The sequence below is a fragment of the Nerophis ophidion genome, linkage group LG21, assembly GCF_033978795.1.
Source record: "Nerophis ophidion isolate RoL-2023_Sa linkage group LG21, RoL_Noph_v1.0, whole genome shotgun sequence".
Taxonomy (NCBI): Eukaryota; Metazoa; Chordata; class Actinopteri; order Syngnathiformes; family Syngnathidae; genus Nerophis; species Nerophis ophidion.
The window spans coordinates 23,029,830-23,052,129 of record NC_084631.1 but is presented as its reverse complement, the minus strand read 5'-3'; the positions used below and the strand labels follow the sequence as shown (position 1 = coordinate 23,052,129).

Here is a 22,300-nt window from a genome sequence, read left to right as displayed (position 1 = left end):
GTATTCATTCAGGCCATTGTATTTTTAAAGCAGTGGATCCCAACTGGACTGTTTGACGATTGGATGAGAGGCAAAACATCGTCTAAGACAGGGGTCCCCAAACTTTTTGACCCTGGGGGGCCGGGCTGAAAAGATATATACACATTAGGTCAGGAAGAAACACAGAAGCTATTTCATCCCTACAAGCCTGTTTCGCATGTTTCCCTGCTTTTCAGGGGATTGTATTACATTTTATATATATATATATATATAAATACTGTATATATATATATATATATATATATAATAAAATCCCCTGAAGAGCAGGGAAACCTGTGGATTTGATTATATTATATATATATATATATATATATATATATATATATATATATATATATATATATATATATATTTTAAAATCTCCTGAAGAACAGGGAAACTTGCAAAACAGGCTTGTGAGGATGAATTAGCCTCTGTGTTTTTCCTGACCCAAAAAATATTTCGCTCTATCCCGGTATTTTGCACTACATAACGGATAAACCACAGAAATCTTGACTATATATATATATATATATATATATATATATATATATATATATATATATATATATATATATATATATATATATATATATTAGATCAGGTAGAAAAACTGAGGCAATTTCAACCCTTCAAGCCTGTTTCGCAGGTTTCCCTGCTCTTCAGGGCATTTTATTACATCATATATTATAAAATCTCCTGAAAAGCAGGGTAACCTGCGAAACAGGCTTGTAGGGATGAAATACAGTAGCCTCTCCCTACAAGCCTGTCTCGCAGGTTTCCCTGCCCATCAGGGGATTTATACATACATATATATATATATATATATATATATATATATATATATATATATATATATATATATATATATATATATATATATATATATATATATATATATGTATATATATATATATATATATATATATATATATATATGTATATATATATATGTATATATATATATATATATATATATATATATATGTATATGACACTGGCGGCCCATAGTTTGGGGACCCCTGTTCTAAAACAATAGTCCAGTTGCAATCAATTCAATGCCCTCAGAAAATGGAAATAGTTGTTTCAATTACAAAGCTGCAGGAAATGTGGGTTGCTGTTTTTAAATCCTTAAAACAATCCTTAAAAAGAACAAATGTGTTCCAGCATGTAAAGTCCATGTAACGGACATTACTTTTAGAAAACATTTGACAATCATAGTGATGTGATCTATGCTCAATTTGTTGGATTTTACTGTTCTTTTTCTTGTTGAACTCTACACTGATGTTCCACTTGATGGCGCTGTTGGCTTTTGTCATTCCAAGGCTTCTGCATGATAGTAATAGCAATCATGGGGCTATATTACTTCAGCTTATTCAAAGATATATATATTTTTTTGCCTGCCTGTGCAAGGGGAGGATGTGTGCAGTGTTACGACACCACCTGCATAAAAATTTGCTTTGTGCCGCATGTCAGGAAGAATATGCGTTGCATTTGGTTGTCTAGCCAAGGCTGCAGAAGTCTTAATACATCCGGGTCCAGAAGGGTGTCCAGAGGCTCACTGGTGGGAATAAGATCACCAGGCAGTGCTTTTGCTGCAAACAAACCAAGGATTTCAGTATGCTTCAAGCAAGAAAATGAGAAGAAATATGGTCAAGAGTGTTTAATCAAGGACAGAAAAAAAAGTAAATAATCAAGTCTTGCAAATGTCAAATGCATTGGGAAAAGTCGTGCTTGCGCTGGATATCCGATGGTTAAAAACAAATATATATTGCTCTGGCTTTGCTCATCAAATGGCTGTTGCACAATCCTGCTTCATCACGAGTGGCATGGCTGGGTGCACCCTGATGGTTTCTTCGCATGCTCCTTGAGCCTGGTTAAATCAGTGGAAGTTTGAAGAGCAAAAGAACACTGGGGGAATACGCTGAGGACCATTAGCCAACAACAAGAAGATAAAATGTCACCTGTCATCTCTGTTCTTCAACCCTTCCTTCCATGTGTCTGTCTCGGCTACTCCTGTCCCGTCAGCCCCCCTCCCCAAAATAGGTTTAGGGATTTCTCCTTACTTAAATGCCCTTTAATTTTACAAAAATAATTTTAACATTTAGGCAATATAGGTCGTACAGGGTCTCGCTATTGTCGTACTTCCTCAAATAGTTGACGTTTATGCCATGTCTCGATAATTTTGGGGTTTCCAAACCACTTAATACTGTGTGAACACCTGTTCTTTTTTTCGCCTCTGGAAATAAAAATATGCGTGAAACTAGTAGGAACCTCAATGCATTGACAATATTTTTTTCAATGCATTTCAATGAGAGCCAACAATTTTCCAAAACAGCATAAACTACCAAAGCTTGCAACTGTTTCTGGAGTCTGGTTTCCACTGCAAGACACCTCCCTGTGCAGACAATCTTACAGTGGGGCAAAAAAGTATTTAGTCCGCCACCGATTGTGCAAGTTCTCCCATTTAAAATGATGACAGAGGTCTGTAATTTTCATCATAGGTACACTTCAGCTGTGAGAGACAAAATGTGAAAAAAAAGTCCAGGAATTCACATTGTAGGAATTTTAAATAATTTATTTGTAAATTATGCTGTAAAATAAGTATTTGGTCAACCATTCAAAGCTCAATCTGATGAAAGGAGGTTTTGTCTCAAAATCTCACGATACATGACCCCATTCATTCTTTCCTTAACACGGATCAATCGTCCTGTCCCCTTAGCAGAAAAACAGCCCCAAAGCATGATGTTTCCACCCCCAAGCTTCACAGTAGGTCTGGTGTTCTTGGGATGCAACTCAGTATTCTTCTTCCTCCAAACAGGACGAGTTGAGTTTATACCAAAATGTTCTATTTTGGTTTCATCTGACCACATGACATTCTCCCAATCCTCTGCTGTATCATCCATGTATCCATTTTGGTATAAACTCAACTCGTCGTGTTTGGATGAAGAAGAATACTGAGTTGCATCCCAAGAGCACCATACCTACTGTGAAGCATGGGGGTGGAAACATCATGCTTTGGGGCTGTTTTTCTGCTAAGGGGACAGGACGATTGATCCGTGTTAAGGAAAGAATGAATGGGGCCATGTATTGTGAGATTTTGAGCCAAAACCTCCTTCCATTAGTGAGAACTGTGAATGGTTGACCATATACTTATTTTCCACCATAATTTACAAATAAATTCTTTAAAATTACCTACAATGTGAATTCCTTGATTTTTACATTCTGTCTCTCACAGCTGAAGTGTACCTATGATGAAAATTACAGACCTCTGTCATCATTTTAAGTGGGAGAACTTGCACAATCGGTAGCTGACCAAATACTTTTTTGCCCCACTGTATGTAACGTGGAGGTGATATATTTTACAAAACCACTACATAAAGGCACACATTGCAGAACACAGACAACGGGCCTGCATATATGCGGTACAAAAATGTCCCTTTGTCGTCAAACATTCATTCCTAATGACGCTCTTTGGATAGTGCCCTAGGCACAACTTTGGTCATTTTTTAATTATTTCAAAACGCTGAGAAACATGATGACACAGTATGAAAATTAGAAAAACAGTAACCACTGCATCACTGTTTAGGTAGGTAAATCTAGTCTTTGTACAGTACTTTATAAAAGTGCACCAGTAGTTTTATACAGTTGTGGTCAAAAGGTTACTACATACACTTGTAAAGAACATATTGTTATGGCTGTCTGAAGTTTCCAATAATTTCTACAAGTCTTATTTTTTTGTGATAGAGTGATTGGAGCACATACTTGTTGGTCACAAAAAACATTCATGAAGTTTGGTTATTTCATGAAATTATTCTAGATATGACCATATCTGCTGGGTCAAAAGTATACATACAGCAATGTTCATATTTGGTTACATTTCCCTTGGCAGGTTTCACTGCAATAAGGCGCTTTTGGTAGCCATCCACAAGCTTCTGCTTGAATTTCTGCCCACTCCTCTTGACAAAATTGTTGCAGTCCAGCTAAATTTGTTGGTTTTCTGACATGGACTTTTTTTCTTTAGCTTTGTCCACACGTCAGGACTTTGGGGAGCCCATTTTAAAACCTTATTCTAACTTGATTAAGCCATTCCTTTACCATGTTTGACATGTGTTTGGGTTCATTGTCCTGTTGGAACACCCAACTGCGGCCAAGACCCAACCTCCGGGCTGAAGATTTTAGGTTGTCCTGAACAATTTGGAGGTAATCCTCCTTTTTTATTGTCCCACTGTGTAAAGCACCAGTTCCATTTGCAGCAAAACAGCCCCAGAGCATAATACTACCACCACCATGCCTGACGGTAGGAGTTGTGTTCCTGGGATTAAAAGGCCTCACCTTTTCTCCTCCAAACATATTGCTGGGTATTGTGGCCAAACAGCTAAATTTTTTGTTTCATCTGACCACAGAACTTTCCTCCAGAAGGTCTTATCTTTGTCCATGTGATGTCGGAAAAAAATAAGACTTGTAGAAATTATTGGAAACTCAAGACAGCCATGACATTATGTTACAAGTGTATGTAAACTTTTGACCACGACTGTAAATACACAGTAAATCAATTATTATGCTGATTTTTATGGCATTTCCGCATTTTATCAATTATTCTAATTCTTGACATTTTATTTAATCTCATTGCTTGGCTATCTGAGTTCTGGCAATTTCTTCGCCCACCATCAAGTATATGGTGCCAATGCCAAGCGTCAAATCATAAGTTTTATGCATTTGTGCATGAGCTTGCATGCAATTCTGGATGCCTCTCTACGCTTTGTTGTGCAGTCTTGTTTAAACAGTGAGCAAAGTGTGACGTCACAGTGGGGTAGGGATGGAATTGGATAATATGTTTATAATTCTGATTAAAACATGTTTCTGATCAACAATTCTGTTCTTTATCAATTCTAATTTCAATCAATCTATCAATCAATCTCCATATATCAATTTTCAAATGTATAAAATGTAGCACAAAGGGCTTTTCATTTAAAAACATTGAAAAACCATTTTCTCCCACCTTTAATACATAATCCCATGTTGAAACGCTCAGGTTTAACCCTGAGATGCAAAAATGATCCATCGGGTTAATATTCTTCAAAATCTTCAAAACGAAAAGTTGATATATATTTATTTTCCAGGTATTCCTCATAAAACATGTCTGTGACATAATCCCATTTGCATTTGTATTTATTTGTTCAATTATTTTAAGAAATTGCAGCTTTTGTATTATTACCCCACTCTTCTACAAGTAGGGTCAAAAATTATCCCAAGCAGTTCCTGTGTATTCTTCTATGAACCTTTAATTCTTAATAAATTTGACTGTCCCACTTACACACCTGATGACATCTTTCACGTCGGATGCAACTTTGACTGTCAATTCTGTCCCACTCACACATCTAAAGTCATATCTCACATCTGATGCAACTTTGACTGTCAATACTGTCCCACTCACACATCTAAAGTCATATCTCACATCTGATGCAACCTTGACTATAAATTCTGTCCCACTTAGACATCTGATGTCATCTCTCACATCTTATGCACCTTTGACTGTCAATACTATCCCACTTACACACCTGATGTCATCTCTCACATTTGACACAACTTTGACTGTCAATACTGTCCCACTTACATATCTGATGTCATCTCTCATATTTTACACAACTTTGACTCAATACTGTCCCACTTACACATTTAAAGTCATATCTCACATCTGATGCAACTTTGACTGTCAATACTGTCCCAATTAAACATCTAATATCATCTCTCACATCTGATGCAACTTTGACTGTAAATACTGTCCCACTTACACGTCTGATGTCATCTCTCACATCTGATACAACTTTGACGGTCAATACTGTCCCACTTATACATCTGATGTCATCTCTCGCATCTGATACAAATTTGACGGTCAATACTGTCCCACTTACACATCTAATTTCATCTCTCACATCTGATACAACTTTGACTGTCAATACTGTCCCACTTACACACCTGATGTCATCTCTCACATTTGACACAACTTTGACAGTCAATACTGTCCCACTTACACATCTGATGTCATCTCTCACGTCTGATGCGGCCTTGACTGTCAATACTGTCCCACTTACACATCTGATGTCATCTCTCAAATCTAATGCAACTCTGACTGTTAATTCTGTCCCACTTACACATCTGATGTCCTCTCTCAAATCTGATGCAACTTTGACCCAATACTGTCCCACTCACACATCTGATATCATCTCTCACATCTGATACAACTTTTACGGTCAATACTGTCCCACTTACACATCTAATCTCATCTCTCACATCTGATACAACTTTGACGGTCAATACTGTCCCACTCACACATCTGATGTCATCTCTCACGTCTGATGCGGCCTTGACTGTCAATACTGTCCCACTTACACATCTTATGTCATCTCTCAAATCTAATGCAACTCTGACTGTTAATTCTGTCCCACTTACACATCTGATGTCATATCTCACATCTGATGCAACTTTGACTGTCAATACTGTCCCACTTACACATCTGATGTCATCTCTCCCATCTGATACAACTTTGACTGTCAGTACTATCCCACTTACACACCTGATGTCATCTCTCACATTTGACACAACTTTGACTGTCAATACTGTCCCACTTACACATCTGAAGTCATCTCTCACATCTGATGCAATTTTGACTGTAAATTCTGTCCCATTTACAATCCTATGTCATCTCTCACAAGATACAACAGAAAACTTTTAGGTGAACTAAAACCAACATGTGTAATGCACTTGCTATGGTTTTTACATCTTTTGAGTCAGCATTAAGGATTTGTGAGTATTTGAAATTACCTCGTTAGCTTTCTGTCGCCGTCGTTAGTGGATCATATCTCACCTCTTCCTGGGTAGCGAGACTGCTGACATCAGATGTGTGAGTGGGACAGTTTTGACAGTCAAAGTTGCATCAGATGAGAGAGATGACATCAGACGTGTAAGGGTACAGTAATAATTGCTCAGAATTAAACGGGAACTGCACTTTTTCGGAATTGTGCCTATCGTTCACAATCATTATGAGAGACAAGGACACTTTTTTTTTTTTTTTTTTTTACAATTTTGAAGATGATTAAAAAACTCTTGAAAGATACGGCTAATTTTTTGTAGCCTTCAACGTGCAAAATAGTAATCAATTTTCATTTTGCCATCATAACATGTTTGAGATGAAAAAATACATATATACAACTTAGTTGAAAATGAATATTCGCTGAGAAAGTTGAAATAAAAATATTTTCTTAGTATCAAAAATAAAACAGTAAGAACAGTTTTCATTATATCCAACATAAAAAGTGGAATTAGGTAGTGCCTTTAATACTACATTTGAAATGTGCAACTTCATATTCTTTTGCGTTTACATTTGATAATAGATGACTTGCCTCGCCTCCGGACCTCCCTCAAACCGGATTCTTTCTCGACAGGTGCTACAGCATCGAACGTGTGCTATTGTGCTATGCGAGCTCTACTTAGCATTGTTTGCATACTACTGCGTTTTCCTTCGATTTTAGTGTGAAGTGTTCCCACACCTAAGACATCTTCCGTCGCTTCTTAATTGCCGCGTTTTGCCATGGCTCTTGTCCACCGCTCTCTGTGACGTCTGCCATTGCGAGTTATGTCGGCGGAAAAGTTTTCGAAACTCAATCGTATTTAAAAGAGCGGTGTTGTGCAGTGCAGACGTAAACACGTTGTGCAATACCCCAGCAGTCCGTGCGAAACGTGAGCTCTGACTGCTGTTTATTAAACGAGGCAAAATGCCGTAAAAAAATTTAACGATGTTTTGAGGTAACGAAAATTCCTCGAATATATTTTGTAATCGAATTACTCGAGGACACACTCACACACAGAGAAGTTCATCCTTGTAACGTAAACGTAAGGTAGAATTGTAGAAATGCTCAGGACGAGATGTCAACATACTTGCGGGTTTGTCTCTGTGCAATATAGAAAATGACTATATCGTGATATCCGAGTATATGTTCTCACGCAGTTGCTTTTAGCTGCAGGCATTACACTGCATGCTCTTCCTTGTCTCTCCTTCTCACAAAGACTTAAACGAGCGCACCTTCATGCAACGTCACACGTACCCCCCCCCACACACACACACACACACACACACACACCCACCCCCGAGCAGAGAGATAGCTACATGGGTAACATTAGCTGTGATGCTAACGGTGCGTTGCGGGTGGTAATACAAGAAAGAGAAGGTGCGAATCTCGTAAAAAATGGAGGAATAATTAATTCCCAAGAAAAACAGCGTGGGGTCTATCGTCTGGCGGTGGTTTGACTTCAAGCGGGAATATGTTGAACAATTATTCGGCAAAAGCGTTGCGACAAAAAGTAGCAGCACTGCTAATTAGTAGCATCATTTGAAAAGTCACCCGCTAGAGCAGGGGTCGGGAACTTTTTTGGCTGAGACAGCCATACAAGCCAAATATTTTTTAAAGTATTTCCGTGAGAGCCATATATATATATACATAGATATATATATTTTTTTAACACTGAATACAACTATATGCGTGCATTTTTAAGAAAGACCAACATGTCTGGAGTATGATAAGTCTTATTCATTTTAATAACATTGTTATTCTGAGGCTAACCAACAATAAGTAAAATACTTCTCACCATTACTGTGACTTCTTGAACAGGTGCGGTAGAAACGGATGGATGAAAATGCATGAGAATGTTTTGTATTTTGAATGTTATTTTTGACACTGTGATTACCAGCGAAATTATTCCTTACTTATCGTGTTAAGCAACGTCAGCCAAGATTTATCTGAGAGCCAGGTGCAGTCATTAAAAGAGCCACATCTGGCTCTAGAGCCAAAGGTTCCCTACCCCTGCGCTAGAGAATGAAGAGTGCATGAAACTGTGCATGTCAACATCTCCGTTCGGTGCCATACCCAGAAAATGCCGAAGCAACAATTTCCAGATAAACACCGTATGAAAAAAAAATCAACAACCTCCGCAGGAACCTACCACATAGCGAAGGACATACTGTATACTATTTTGATTTCTTTTAATGCAGCTCATTTTTTATTTGACAGTTATTGAAATATCTTGTGTGACATGCACAAAAGTGGACTTTATTTGTTTTGAACTATTGTAGTGGGGTTCTGTACAAAAGGTGCACTTTAATTTAGTGCTCGTTTGATATGTCATCTTAGTGACATCATGCACAAAAATGCACTTTATTTGTTTTAAACTACTGTATTGGCGTTCTGTACAAAACGTGCACTTTAATTTAGTGCTGTTTTGATATGTCATCTTAGTGACATCATGCATAAAAGTGCACTCATAGCTTGTTTTAAAATGTCTGACAATCTTACACTTTCTGTTTTGGAAATGACATGAATGCTTAATAACTGTTAAATAAATACAGATTTGCTAAATGGATTTAGTTGGGATTTCCCTCACTGCATAAAAGTTTATAATGAGCAAATATTAATGCAGTATGAAGAAGAATGATTTAATGTAGACACATAGAATCATCATACTGCTGTGATTATATGCATCAAGTATTCATTCAAGGCTAATGCAAAATATCGAGATATATATCATGTATCTTGACATGGCCAAAAAAAATATCGAAATATTAATAAAAGGCCACATCTCCCAGTCCTAGGATCACCTCTGAAATAGAATTACTTGGTCCTTATCCCATTTCATATATTTCCTGAAATGTTCATCAAAATCTGCCCTTAACATTTTGAGTTATGTTGCTAACTTACTTACAAAGTGAATAAATGTCATCAAATCTGTTATATATCAATATTTATTGCACACCCATTGTTGCCTTACCCTCCAATTTGGTACCATTTCATTTCCTCCTCCCTCTATCCACCTCCTTCCACTTTTGGTGAGCTGACCATATTCCACTTGTCTGTTCATTATTTGTCTCTCCTGGTCTTCCACTGCTGTGCACAGCGAGGGAGGCAGTCTCTGTTTGGACACAAGGTAAGATCGTGTAGCCTGTCCCCAACACCAGGGGGATCGCTGCTGCTCGGACATGGCTTTCTCCTGGACGATGAGGACAGTGAGTTACTTTGGGTTGATGAAGGGGAGGATGAGGAGGAAGACGAGAAAGAACAAGCCCAGGGTCATACACTAGAGGTGACTATCAAAGTGCCAGATGAGGTGAGGAGCTTGGACAGCCCTGGTGAGCGAAGCCCATCCAGGCTCCACACACACTACAGACGCTCTCGAATGTCATTCTTCCTGTCAGGCCTGCTTGCGATGGCCCTGACCATGTTGTGGTTGCTCCTTATTTGAAATACAAATGCAAACAATATAAACGGCAATGCTCACCGATTCAAAAGCTGCTTGAAACTTCATTCCACCCACGGTTTCTTCCCCTCTACCTATCTCAAAGTCAATCAGTATTTTTTTCTGTGCAGAATACGGACCAGTTTTATTTGGATCAGTTCTAATTTTTGGTGTTTGTGACGGGGCTTAAAATTGCAATAGTAAATCTAAATCAAAATACAAATCTTTCTTCCATTTTATTGAAATATAATTTTTGCTAACACTTTAGTACGGGGAACATATTCACCATTAATTAGTTGCTTATTAAAGTAACAAAGACTTAATTTAGAGTTATTTGGACACTAGAGGAACATACAAGGGTAAGGGTTAGAGTTAGTGTTACTAATAACCAATAATTCTGAGGTTATTGAGGGAATACTCTTAGTTAATGGCTTACTGGTTGTATGATAAGGCCATGCAGAATAAAGCATTAATAAGTACTTATTAATGTGCTATGGTTAAGTAGGGAAGACTGAGGGAAGGTGACGGTAACTGACACCAGGGGGCAGGGGGAGAGTACAATAACTTATTATATATATAGTCAATGTATATATCCATCCATCTATTTCCTACCGCTTTTTCCCTTTTGGGGTCGCGGGGGCACTGGCGCCTATCTCAGCTACAATCGGGCGGAAGGCGGGGTACACCCTGGACAAGTCGCCACCTCATCGCAGGGCCAACACAGATAGACAGACAACATTCACACTCACATTCACACACTAGGGCCAATTTAGTGTTGCCAATCAACCTATCCCCAGGTGCATGTCTTTGGAAGTGGGAGGAAGCCGGAGTACCCGGAGGGAACCCACGCATTCACGGGGAGAACATGCAAACTACACACAGAAAGATCCCGAGGTCCTGCAGTCCTGGGATCGAACCCAGGACTGCAGGACCTCCGTATTGTGAGGCAGACGCACTAACCCCTCTGCCACCGTGAAGCCTTCAATGTATATATAATAATAACAAATAATACTACTAAACTATAGAATGGAGTGTGTGACCAAAATAAGAGTGTGTGGTGTAAGACTGTGTGTAGTTAGCTGAAGTGTGTGTTACCAAGTGTTGACGAGAGTGAAGGAACGGGACAGTCCATGGGGCAGGCAGGTGATCCGGGGCGAGCGAGGAGTCGAGGAACGAGGGAGGAAATCGAGATCCAGGGCAACGGAAGGAAAACACTGGGTACATCATATGGCAACTATACTTCGGCCCAGCATGGCAGGTTGTGCGAGCTTATGAAGGCAGCCCGTTCATCCCAGGCAGGTGCGCTGATTACAAATCTCCTGCAGCCGTGGGGAGGTGTGCCCGCAGCAGTGCAGAGGTGCGCCCGCAGCAGAGAGAAAACGCCTGTGGGCGTGGCTCGCAGTGCTCTCAGTGGCGCGCACAGACGGATGAGCGGCGTTTGCCGGAGTTTGAGACATAACATTATGACTTATTAAGAGCCTATATGTTACTAATTTGCATGTTAATAAGCAACTAATTAATGGTGAATATGTGTTCCCCATACTTAAGTGTGACTGAATGTTTTCCTAAATTGAATTCCAACATAAATTAAGTTAATTTATTGGAGCAGGCCTTATAATTGGAACTTGATTGTTTTGTTAAACAACAGGGTAGGTCGTGAGTTCAAAACCCGGCCGAGTCATACCATTACCTCCCTGCTTGGCACTCAGCATCAAGGATTGAAATTGGGGGTTAAATCACCAAAAATTATTCCCGGGCGCGGCCACTGCTGCTGCTCACTGCTCAACCTCACCGACCAGGGGATTGGTTCAAACGCAGAGTAAATTCACCACACCTAGTGTGTGTGTGACTATCAGTGGTACTTCAATTTTAAATATACAAATCGATTTTGTATTACTGGTTTCCGTGTAGAAACTAAAAGCACTACATTATAATACTGGGTGTATACAGTTGAAATAATATTCAGCACAAATCTATTAAAAAGTGTTCAGATTCATCAGATTATGTATTTAAAACAAATACATGTACCGGTATATCCTAAAAAAAATATGTTTTACAAAGCATCAATCTATTTATAAATAATTAGGTTTGCTATCAAAACCCACTGCCGGCAGTGCTAGGGCTAAATTCTAATATTAGAGCCAATATGGCATTAACAATTATTTGTAAATGACTTTTTTCTTAAATGTTTATTTCTGGTTAACAAAGTGGTGGTCAACCTAACCAATATGGTTACCGTGCAGCAAACAATGCGCAAACTATCGGAATACACAAAGGGCCTAGATCTCACTGCTAAAAGCAGATATGAGCAAAAAACAAACCATGCAATAGTATCGATCCCTATTATGTTATTAGAAAAATATTTGTCAAGTCAGTCGGACAGACGTCATTCTACACGGCAAAAAAGATGAAAGCTTGGAAAAGCACGGAGGCCTACAACTTCTTTATGTGTGGCTGTGTCAAAGGAGTTGATATCAAGACTCTGCTGTATGAATCATGCATTGTTTTTGCTCGGGTGAGGTCGCCCCCTCATGATTTAACTTTGCATCTTGCATGTACGCGTCCTTGTAAATAAACTGCGAGTAGCAATCGATAGCCTTGAGTCATTGTTTTTCAATTTCCCATGATGTTAAGCACTCATAAAGATAATCGGAGACACCACTGAAGAGCTGCCTGGTTGTTAACGAAGACATAGAAGTGATTCAAGCCCACTGTAACTGCATGGCGGGTTGGGTTACGAACATTTCGCCTGGTTGTTGATTACGTGCGGTTTTCTTCATCAAAATATAACTATAAATGTCAACATTGTATATATGACAAAAGATTCATTTATGATTGTTTATCAAAATATAACAATAGATATCAAGAATTGGGTATATGCTGAAAGATTAATTTATGAATTCCTAACTTTTGGTAAAAGCTTCACTTTTTTAGGTTTTGGTCACATTTGCTGTCTTTTATTTAGACTCGTCGAGTCGGTGTCGTACGAAACATTGATAGAAAAAATGCGTTTTAGAAACTTTGAAACTAGATACAATACAAGCAAGAGCAAGATAATACTTAAATGAGAACTATCCATCCATCCGTTTTCTACAGATTGTCCCTTTCAGGGTCGCGAAGGGCACTGGAGCCTATCTCAGCTGCATTCGGGGTACACCCTGGACAAGTCAACACCTCATCACAGGGCCAACACAGATGGACAGACAACTTTCACGCACATATTCCCACACTAGTGTGTTGCCAATAAACCTATCCTAAATGAGAACTAGTAAATGTTGAACGTATATCAAGCAAATTTTTAAAAATTAATCTGTGTGTGTGTGTGTGTGTGTGTGTGTGTAGATATATATATATGTATATACATACAGTATATATGTACATACAGTATATGTGTGTGTTTATATATGTGTATGTGTGTATATATATATATATGTATGTGTGTATATATATATATATATATATATATATGTATATATATGCATATATATGTATATGAATGTGTATATGTATATATATATATATGTATATATATATATATATATGTATATATATATGTATGTATATATATGTATATATATGTATGTGTATATATATATATGTATTTACAAATATGTATGTGTATATATATATATGTATATGTATGTGTATATATATATATAAATGTATTTATATATATATATATGTATACATATATGTATGTGTATATATATATGAACATATATATATATATATATATATATATATATATATATATCTGAACATGAACATATATATATGAACATATATATATATATATATATATATATATATATATATATATATATATATATATATATATATTGTGTGTGTGTGTGTGTAGTAAGGACAAACTTGCAATAAAAAAAACATATGTTTAATGTACCGTAAGATTTTTTTTTTAACATAAAGCCAATATTGCAATTTTTGTCGTCCCTTATATTTAGAAAAGTACCAAAATAACATTGGTACTGGTACCAAAATATTGGTATCGGAACAACACTAGTCCCCACATTAATGCACTGTGTATTTTAGACTTGACATGTATTACGTTTGAAACAAATTTCTTCAAGATACACCAAATAGTCCTGTTGACGTACCTCTAAAAAGGACAACCGTCTTCTCTTTGTGATCTCAAATTCCAAGATATTGCACACACCCAAAGATGGTTTGTCTGTGAGCCTTTACCGACTTGGGATACCGAAATATTTTGCCTGTAAACAAACTGATTCCATTGACCACAGAGATACAGGACACGTTCGCCAACGTTACCTATTTTTTGAGGTGGTGAGCCTTTGGAACAGGGTCCAGTTCTTTTCAGTACGGTCCCCTGATTGTTTTCTTTCGTATGATCCATTTTAATCCAGTTTGTTCTTTCTCACAACACCACTGGTTGAGTATGGCCATGTAAACAAAAACTTTGTCCGTCAACAACGGGTACGCAGCCCAAAGAGTGCATTGCAAAATCTCATGCCCTTTCAAATCTTATAGCAGATTGTTCCAGGAATACATAACTCAGTATATCAGAAAAAGCATGCTGTAATTAGAGTTTTTTTTCCATTCATCCAGAAGATTATTTATGGGGTCAAAGATAACTGATAATAGACCATTGGGCCAAAATATCTGTTCGGTTTCATCTAGAAAGTTTTCCAAGTCACCAAGTTCGTGCACACTAAAATTGTCGAGCCATGCCTTTGTGGACCGTGACGTAAAATGTCATGTTGGACCAAAAAAAGGGCATTCCCCAAATTATTTACCACACATGTGTTGGGAAACTGGAGAGCCAATTAGGACTGAGAGGTTTTGCTCGATCCTAAAACAAAGCCCATAGTATTACGGGCTCTCTACCAAATTTCCTTGGCACAATGTAGTCAGGCGGGTAATTTTCTCAGAGCATTTCCTAAAAGCCAGACTCATCCATCAGACTGCCAAGTAGAGAAGTGTGATTCATGGCTCTAAAGGGCACTAAACTGATTTTTCCAGTGTCATTCTATTATAGTATTATACTCCAATACGGGGTACTTTTCAGAAGAACCCATTCTCACCCTTGCAAAGGCCTTCTTCTTAAGTCTATATTTCAATGCAATTCAGATTGAGTGGATTAGTCCTCTACCTTTGCAATATGGAGGGCTATTTACCGCTGATGGCACTGCCCCTTTAGAGTGATCATTTTACACCTTAGGTTATCCGCCTCCTTGAGTTGGCTGATTAAATTATGATACAATACAAATATTTCTGGTGTTGTTTGAACCTGAATACCCTGAATTGATAGTGTTTTCTGAATGTGTAGAATATGAATTTAAAATTTGTTATTTCGTACGATTAAAAAATTGGAGTCAGATTATACACAGTTTACGTATAATTTAATCAAGCCTAATCACAATTTGCAACTGTTTCTGAAATATGCCTTATGTCATTGCATTGTATTAACAAAGAGCTAAATGACATGTGTATATGATTATATACACAATGGTACCTCTGTCTACAAGTTTGATTGGTTCTGAGATGGAGTTCATAACCCAAAATACTCCTATCGCAAATCAATAGTTTTCATTTGAATATTTTTCAATAAAAAAATAAAAATTTTTAGATGATAAATATTATAACAACTTTGGTTTTATGAAGTAATGTTATAACGACCTTGAAGGGTGGGCTTCAATGGTATCTACACCATCAGCAGCTTCTCAATAGTTTCATGGATAAATGTCCGGCTGTTAAATAATTATTTTTTATTTTTATAAAATTGTTTTAAGCCTGTTACGACATTGTTAAAATTACATTGGTCTGCTTCCTGGCTATCATGGTGCCAATCATGAAAAGTGTTTGTTGGGGTTTTTTCAATTAAAAAAAAAATCTAAATCAACAAAAAACTAATTTATTGCAAACGATATGCACCAAAATGTAAAGAATATTTGCCAGGCTTATCAAACCAGTGCGGTGTTTTTTTGTCCAGCTGTGGGAACTTTAATGTGCTTATTTTGTAGAGAACAGTGCACTGGTATTAAAAAAATATGGATACTGTATAAACTAATGGTGACCCAATATTGATATTGGTTATTGGTCCAATAACAGCAAAAAACAAGTATGGTATTATATCGGCTTGTATCTAAACCATTCAATATGAGCGCTCCCAGTGCACAGCTCGGCAGCCAGTTAATATCTAAATATCTCCAAAAAGCACACGAAGTTGGTATTTTCTTGTATTTTTGTCAAGTTATTTACTGAAGGTAAACATTGTAAACTATAAACTTGACAGGAATAATATTGAACCGTATTGCAGTCTCAAACAATACATGATAATGTCAAATAATTTTAGTTACATATTTCTTACTGATTCCAACTCTCCAAGGCAGAAGCGTATTGCAAAGTATCCAGTAACAAAGGTGTCCACATCATTCAGTTTACTGTGCATTGAGCTTAACTTAATAAGTGCAGCCACTAGGTGTCGCCAAAAAATAACAATTAACACTCTACTTCAACTGAAAGATAACATTAGGCCATTCCAGGCTGTTTAAAATAAAAATCTATTATCTACTAAAACTGGACCTAATATTATTTTCTGTTTGAGTGATCCAACTTCACCTAGCCTTTTTTAACAGTCCATGCTACAAAGTAATGAAATTGTGTATGATTTGTGTTGATATTGTATCAAAACAATATGAGTATTGACCGATACGGAATGGATTGTATGATAAGTGAAAAAGGGACACCCAAAGTTTAAACATTATTTATGCACTGTGCAGGCTCTTTAAGTCTTATAATGAAGGCAACACATGACGTAAGTGTCTATATTAACTATAATGGCCTACTATCAAAATGACTGTGTGTCGCAGGCGGAAGCAAATCTTTGTTGACAGAAATGTTAAAATGTAATATTTATTCTACACTTTTCTACAACATTAAAAACCATTAGTAAATCAGAGGCTACTCAGTAGGTGAGATAACTCCTGGAAATGACTAGCTTTTAATGGCCAAAGGTACAGATGTGTGTGTCCAAGGACTTCTCTTAATAGATTTATCAAATCAAATCAACTTTGTTTATAAAGCACATTTAAAATTTACCACAGGGGTAGCCAAAGTGCTGTACAATGGACAGGTTGAAAGATTATACGAGAACCGATCAAACAACACAACACAAACAGAACATGATAAAAAATAAAGAAATAAAACATTAAAACAGGTTCACAGCAGGATGGATATCACTTAGTGTTAAAAGCCAAGGAATAAAAGTATGTTTTTAGGAGAGATTGAAAAACAGGAAGAGAGGAGGCTTGTCTAACACTCAGAGGTAGGTCGTTCCAGAGCTTGGGAGCAGCAGCGGCGAAAGCTCTGTCACCTCTAAGCTTCAGCCTTGTGTCAGGGACCGTCAGTAGCAGCTGATCGGCTGATCTTAGGGATCGAGTGGGGCAGTAAGGCTGAAGGAGGTAGGAGAGATATGTTGGCGCGAGGTTGTTTAGACATTTAAAAACAAATGGAGTTTGAAATTGATTCGATAACGCACAGGGAGCCAGTGAAGGGAGGCTAATATAGAGGTGATGTGCTCACGTATGCGGGTCTGTGTTAGCAGACGAGCAGCAGAGTTCTGCACGAGCTGCAGGCGGGGAGGCCTGGCTAATGCCTACATACAGGGCATTGTAGTAGTCTAAACTATTTGAGATATTGGCGTGAATTAATTTCTCGAGATCATGTCCTGACAGAAGCGGTTTCACTTTCGCTATTTGGCGTAATTGATACAAGCTTTTTGAACGACGCTGCTGATTTGTTTTTCAAATTTAAAATCTGAGTCGAACTTTACCCACAGGTTTGTGACACAGTCGCTGAGATACGGGGTCAGAGTGCCGAGGTCAACGTTGGGGGAGGGAGAGCGACTTGGACCGAACAACATGACTTCTGTTTTGTCTTCATTTAGACTCAGGAAGTTAGCTGAAAGCCAGGCTTTGATGTCGTGCAGGCAGTCAATGAGACGTTGAACTGTGTTATTTTGTGCCACGGGAAAATAGATCCGGCAATCATCGGCATAAAAATGAAATGCAATACCATACTTCCTAAAAATAGAACGAAGGGGGAGAAGGTAATGCGCAAATAGGATTGGGGCAAGGATTGAGCCCTGGGGGACCCCGTGTGGGAGAGGAGCTGTGGAAGACATAACACTGTCTAATTTTACACAAAAACTCCTGCCGGCTAGGTACGACCGGAACCAGTTGCAAGCCGGGTAACATTTGCTGTGGTCTGGAACAACATGGCACACAACCAACTATCTGAAATGCAGCCAATATTACATACAGATAATGTGTCCTGAGACATGCAAATCTAAATTATATACAAAGAGGATAAAAGTAAAGGATAGTAAATGAACTCAAATATACCTTCAAATGAGGCATAATGATGCGATATGTACATAAAACTAGCCTAGATAGCATGTTATTATGAATTAGTTTGTAGTCATGCAGTGACCAAAAATTGCCTGATTAGCAATCCGATAAGTCAATAACATCAACAAAGCTCACCTTTGTGCATTCACGCACAGCATACAATTTTTGGTGGACAAAATGAGACAAAGAACAGGTGGTATATTTTACATGTAAACAAACTGTTACGTCACAGTCCACACTATGGTGAGTTCAAGAACTGCCATAATTATTAGGACAACACGATGTTGACCAAATACTCTCAACAGTAAAGCATTCACATAAACATATTAAACAGTGGGGCTTTCTAACAATGGGGAAGGTTTGTCCTCAAACAAAAAACATACTAAATCCTTTTCAATCCTTTCTTTAAATTTCTTGAGGGAGCCACTAGGGCGGCACTAAAGAGAGCAGCGGGTTGCTGACCCCTGCCTTGGCCTAGAGTGGTCTGGCTTCTGTCCATGGATGTCATGCACCATTTTTCAAAAATTCTTCAAAAAAATACAAAATTCCATCCATTCTGCCCAGACCACAAGTATTACTCGATCTCCAGTGGTACAACTAACTAGCCACTAAGAGAAGTCATTCAATTGGCATGATTTACTTTTGCATTAAAACTACAATATTACTTTTTCTTCTTTGTATGGATATGTTGTATGCATAATACATTGTAAACTGCATCCTTACCATTAAAGAACACTTTAAGGGTTTTATTTTGCTTTTGATGACGAACAACTCCAATTAGCCACTTGACATAGAGATTACTACTTTGGAAGGGTACTAACATTCTAAGGCTGAAGGTATGTGTGAAGGGTGTATATAATTGATGATTGTTGTCATAAAAAATGCCCATGGCATGCTCATTGAAAGAAGAAGTCATAAACTTATTCCATATTATATGTATTCAAATAAATATACTTCTGCATGCAGATTTCTCCTTTCCACCTGCAAGAACATGTGTAGGAATTGTGTCAAAAGTTTGCCATGATTTAAAAAAAAAAATGGTGTGGAATATTGTTTACATTGCTCAATGTGTTGCATCATCTGTTTAAAGACAAACAGATGATGCAACACAGACAAGACTCCTGCAGACTGAAACTAAATTGGAGTTTAGGAAGTCACATTGAATGATTTACTTTACATTTAATACTGGATACTATGTGTTAAATTATACGACCTGGCCCAAAAAAGTCACCACCTGGATTTAACGAGAGTAAACAAATAGTTACAAACCTTCCATTTCCGTACAACGTTTAGCTGGCAAAATTATCGCTTAACTCAGAAGTTCCCAAACTTTGCTTCTCCGCGCCCCTTTTGGCAGGTAAAATTGAATATACCGTAGTTTCGAGATTATTAACCTTATAAGCCGCACCCACTACGTTTTTAGCAGAAAGATATATTTTTAATATATGGTAATGCATTAAATATATTACTGTATATGGCCGCAGATTTAAAGTATATGAGAGATTTACATAGAAAGATTTTGTGAATGTTATTTACAAACCTTAATTGTTTCCAAACTGTGCCTGTGTAACACGGCAGTAAAACGGCTGATCAAACAAAACAGAAAAGTCATTAATGTCTTTATTAATCGTTAATGAGACAAAGGAGATTTTCTTTCTTTTTTAATAAATTCAAGATGTTTATCAGGATTCTTATTCCTTGTACTTTGTGTAAACACTGTGAGTTTTGAACAGTTTCCTAAAGAGGATAATTTTTAGTTTAGATCATTTTAGATAATTTTTCAGCGAAGAAAAATCCATGGATTATCCTCACCATTGTATAAACCGCAGGGTTCAAAAGTTGCTACCTATAGTCCGGAAAATACTTTATATATAATTAATTAAATCTCGATTCAAAATCAATACTCTTTTAATAACATTGAGTGCCAGTTCTATGATTAAATACATTCCTTCACAACATAAATAAACAGCTATGATAAATGTATGTATTACTTAAAATAAAACTAGTTTTGTTTTACAAAATTCTACCCAATTATTTAATAAAGTCGAATACAAATAAGGCAACAAGAGAAGTAGCCAACATTTCTCTTTCTTAAAGTAAATCAGATATGATAATTTCTATCAACAATATGATTTGCCTGAGTGGCTGGACAGGAAAGATAAATAAATAAAATAAATACAAAAAAAAAAAATCAATTTTTTTAATTTATTTTTTTAATTTTTATTAAATCGTCACAAATAAGAATGGTGATTAATTCAAAACCCTTTTTTTTTTCTTTTGACACCCCTAATAACTTAATGCGTCTCTGCATAGAGGTGTTCCCTTTAGATTGCAATCAAAACCCTCTCCAAAAGAATCAGTTTCCCTTTTGAAAATGCAATCTTGAAGTATAAACATCACCACTTTTTTTTTTCCAGACACAAAAATATATATCTTAAACAATACATAGAGTGGCCAGTCACAAATGTGCCAACTCTCGGATTAATATAGAGACGTAATCAAAGCTAAAGGTGGTTCAATTAGTGTGTAAACCTTTTTTGGCCAGGCATTTTCTCTGTAAATTTGAGGTCTCTTATTTCATTCAAAGTAAAAAAACATGAAAAAAAGAAATGAAAATTTGCATGCGAATACCTGGCTGGCTTCCACTGTGTGAGACTGGATTGTATTTCAGCGACTTTTTCATTTAGTGTGATGCAGCAATCAATAAAATAAAATATTTTTTAAAAGAACACAATGGGATACATTTTTACATACTGACAGCTTTTCCTTCAAAAAATAATAAACATATTGGTAAGATAGTAATTGTGACATTACATTTTTTTTTTTTTTTTCAAATTAATGGACTAGTTGGTTTTGTTGCAAGACCATTAATTATGAAACCAAATAATGTACAGTAAAATGCCTTGTTGTTGTCTAACTGGGTCCATCTTTACAGTCTCCATTGTTGAAGACCCAGACAATCACCATCTCAGATGTCACCAATTCTCTCCGAGGAACTGTGGCCTACAAGGACATTCCCTTAGTTCACACCGAGACCAAGACCATTACGTACGAGTCAGCGCAGGTAAGAGGCATTCTGTGCCTGGGAGTGAAAAAAAGGGCATGTTATTCAGTTTTAGTTCACATTCATTATTTGTGCGCTTTAACACTTGCATACCACCTTGAAATTCTATACATGTTCGGAATAAACTTCCACCAATTAACCTTGGTACCATATATATACAACGTGACTCAGTTGGTAGAGCGGCCGTGCCAGCAACCGGAGAGTTTGTATTTATTTTTATATCTATTTTTTCAAATAGTTCAAGAAAGATCTCTACAAATGACCAATATTTTGCACTGTTACAAAATTTAATAAATCAGAAACTGATGACATAGTGCTGTATTTTACTTCATCTCTTTTTTTCAACCTAAAATGCTATGCCCTGATTAAGAGGTACTTGAATTAAAAAAATGTTCACAGGGAGTACATCATTGAAAAAAGGTTGAGAACCACTAATCTAGGACAACCAATTTTTGTAAATCTTAGTTACATCCCCGTATGCAACCCACTTTTAAATGAAGACCCAACAGTTGAGAATCACTGTCCCCAGTTTTATTTCTGACCA

General features: G+C 37.1%; 1 protein-coding gene across 9 annotated transcripts in view; it reads left to right on the top strand.

Moving 5' to 3' along the window:
* Positions 1 to 22,300, top strand: part of epb41a (erythrocyte membrane protein band 4.1a) — a 156,294-nt gene that overhangs the window by 99,146 nt on the left and 34,848 nt on the right. For all 9 annotated transcript variants that reach the window (XM_061882189.1, XM_061882198.1, XM_061882196.1 and 6 more), the window contains one exon: positions 21,628 to 21,756. In XM_061882189.1, the coding sequence (XP_061738173.1) occupies positions 21,628 to 21,756 (129 nt within the window). The remainder of the gene's footprint in view (positions 1 to 21,627; positions 21,757 to 22,300) is intronic.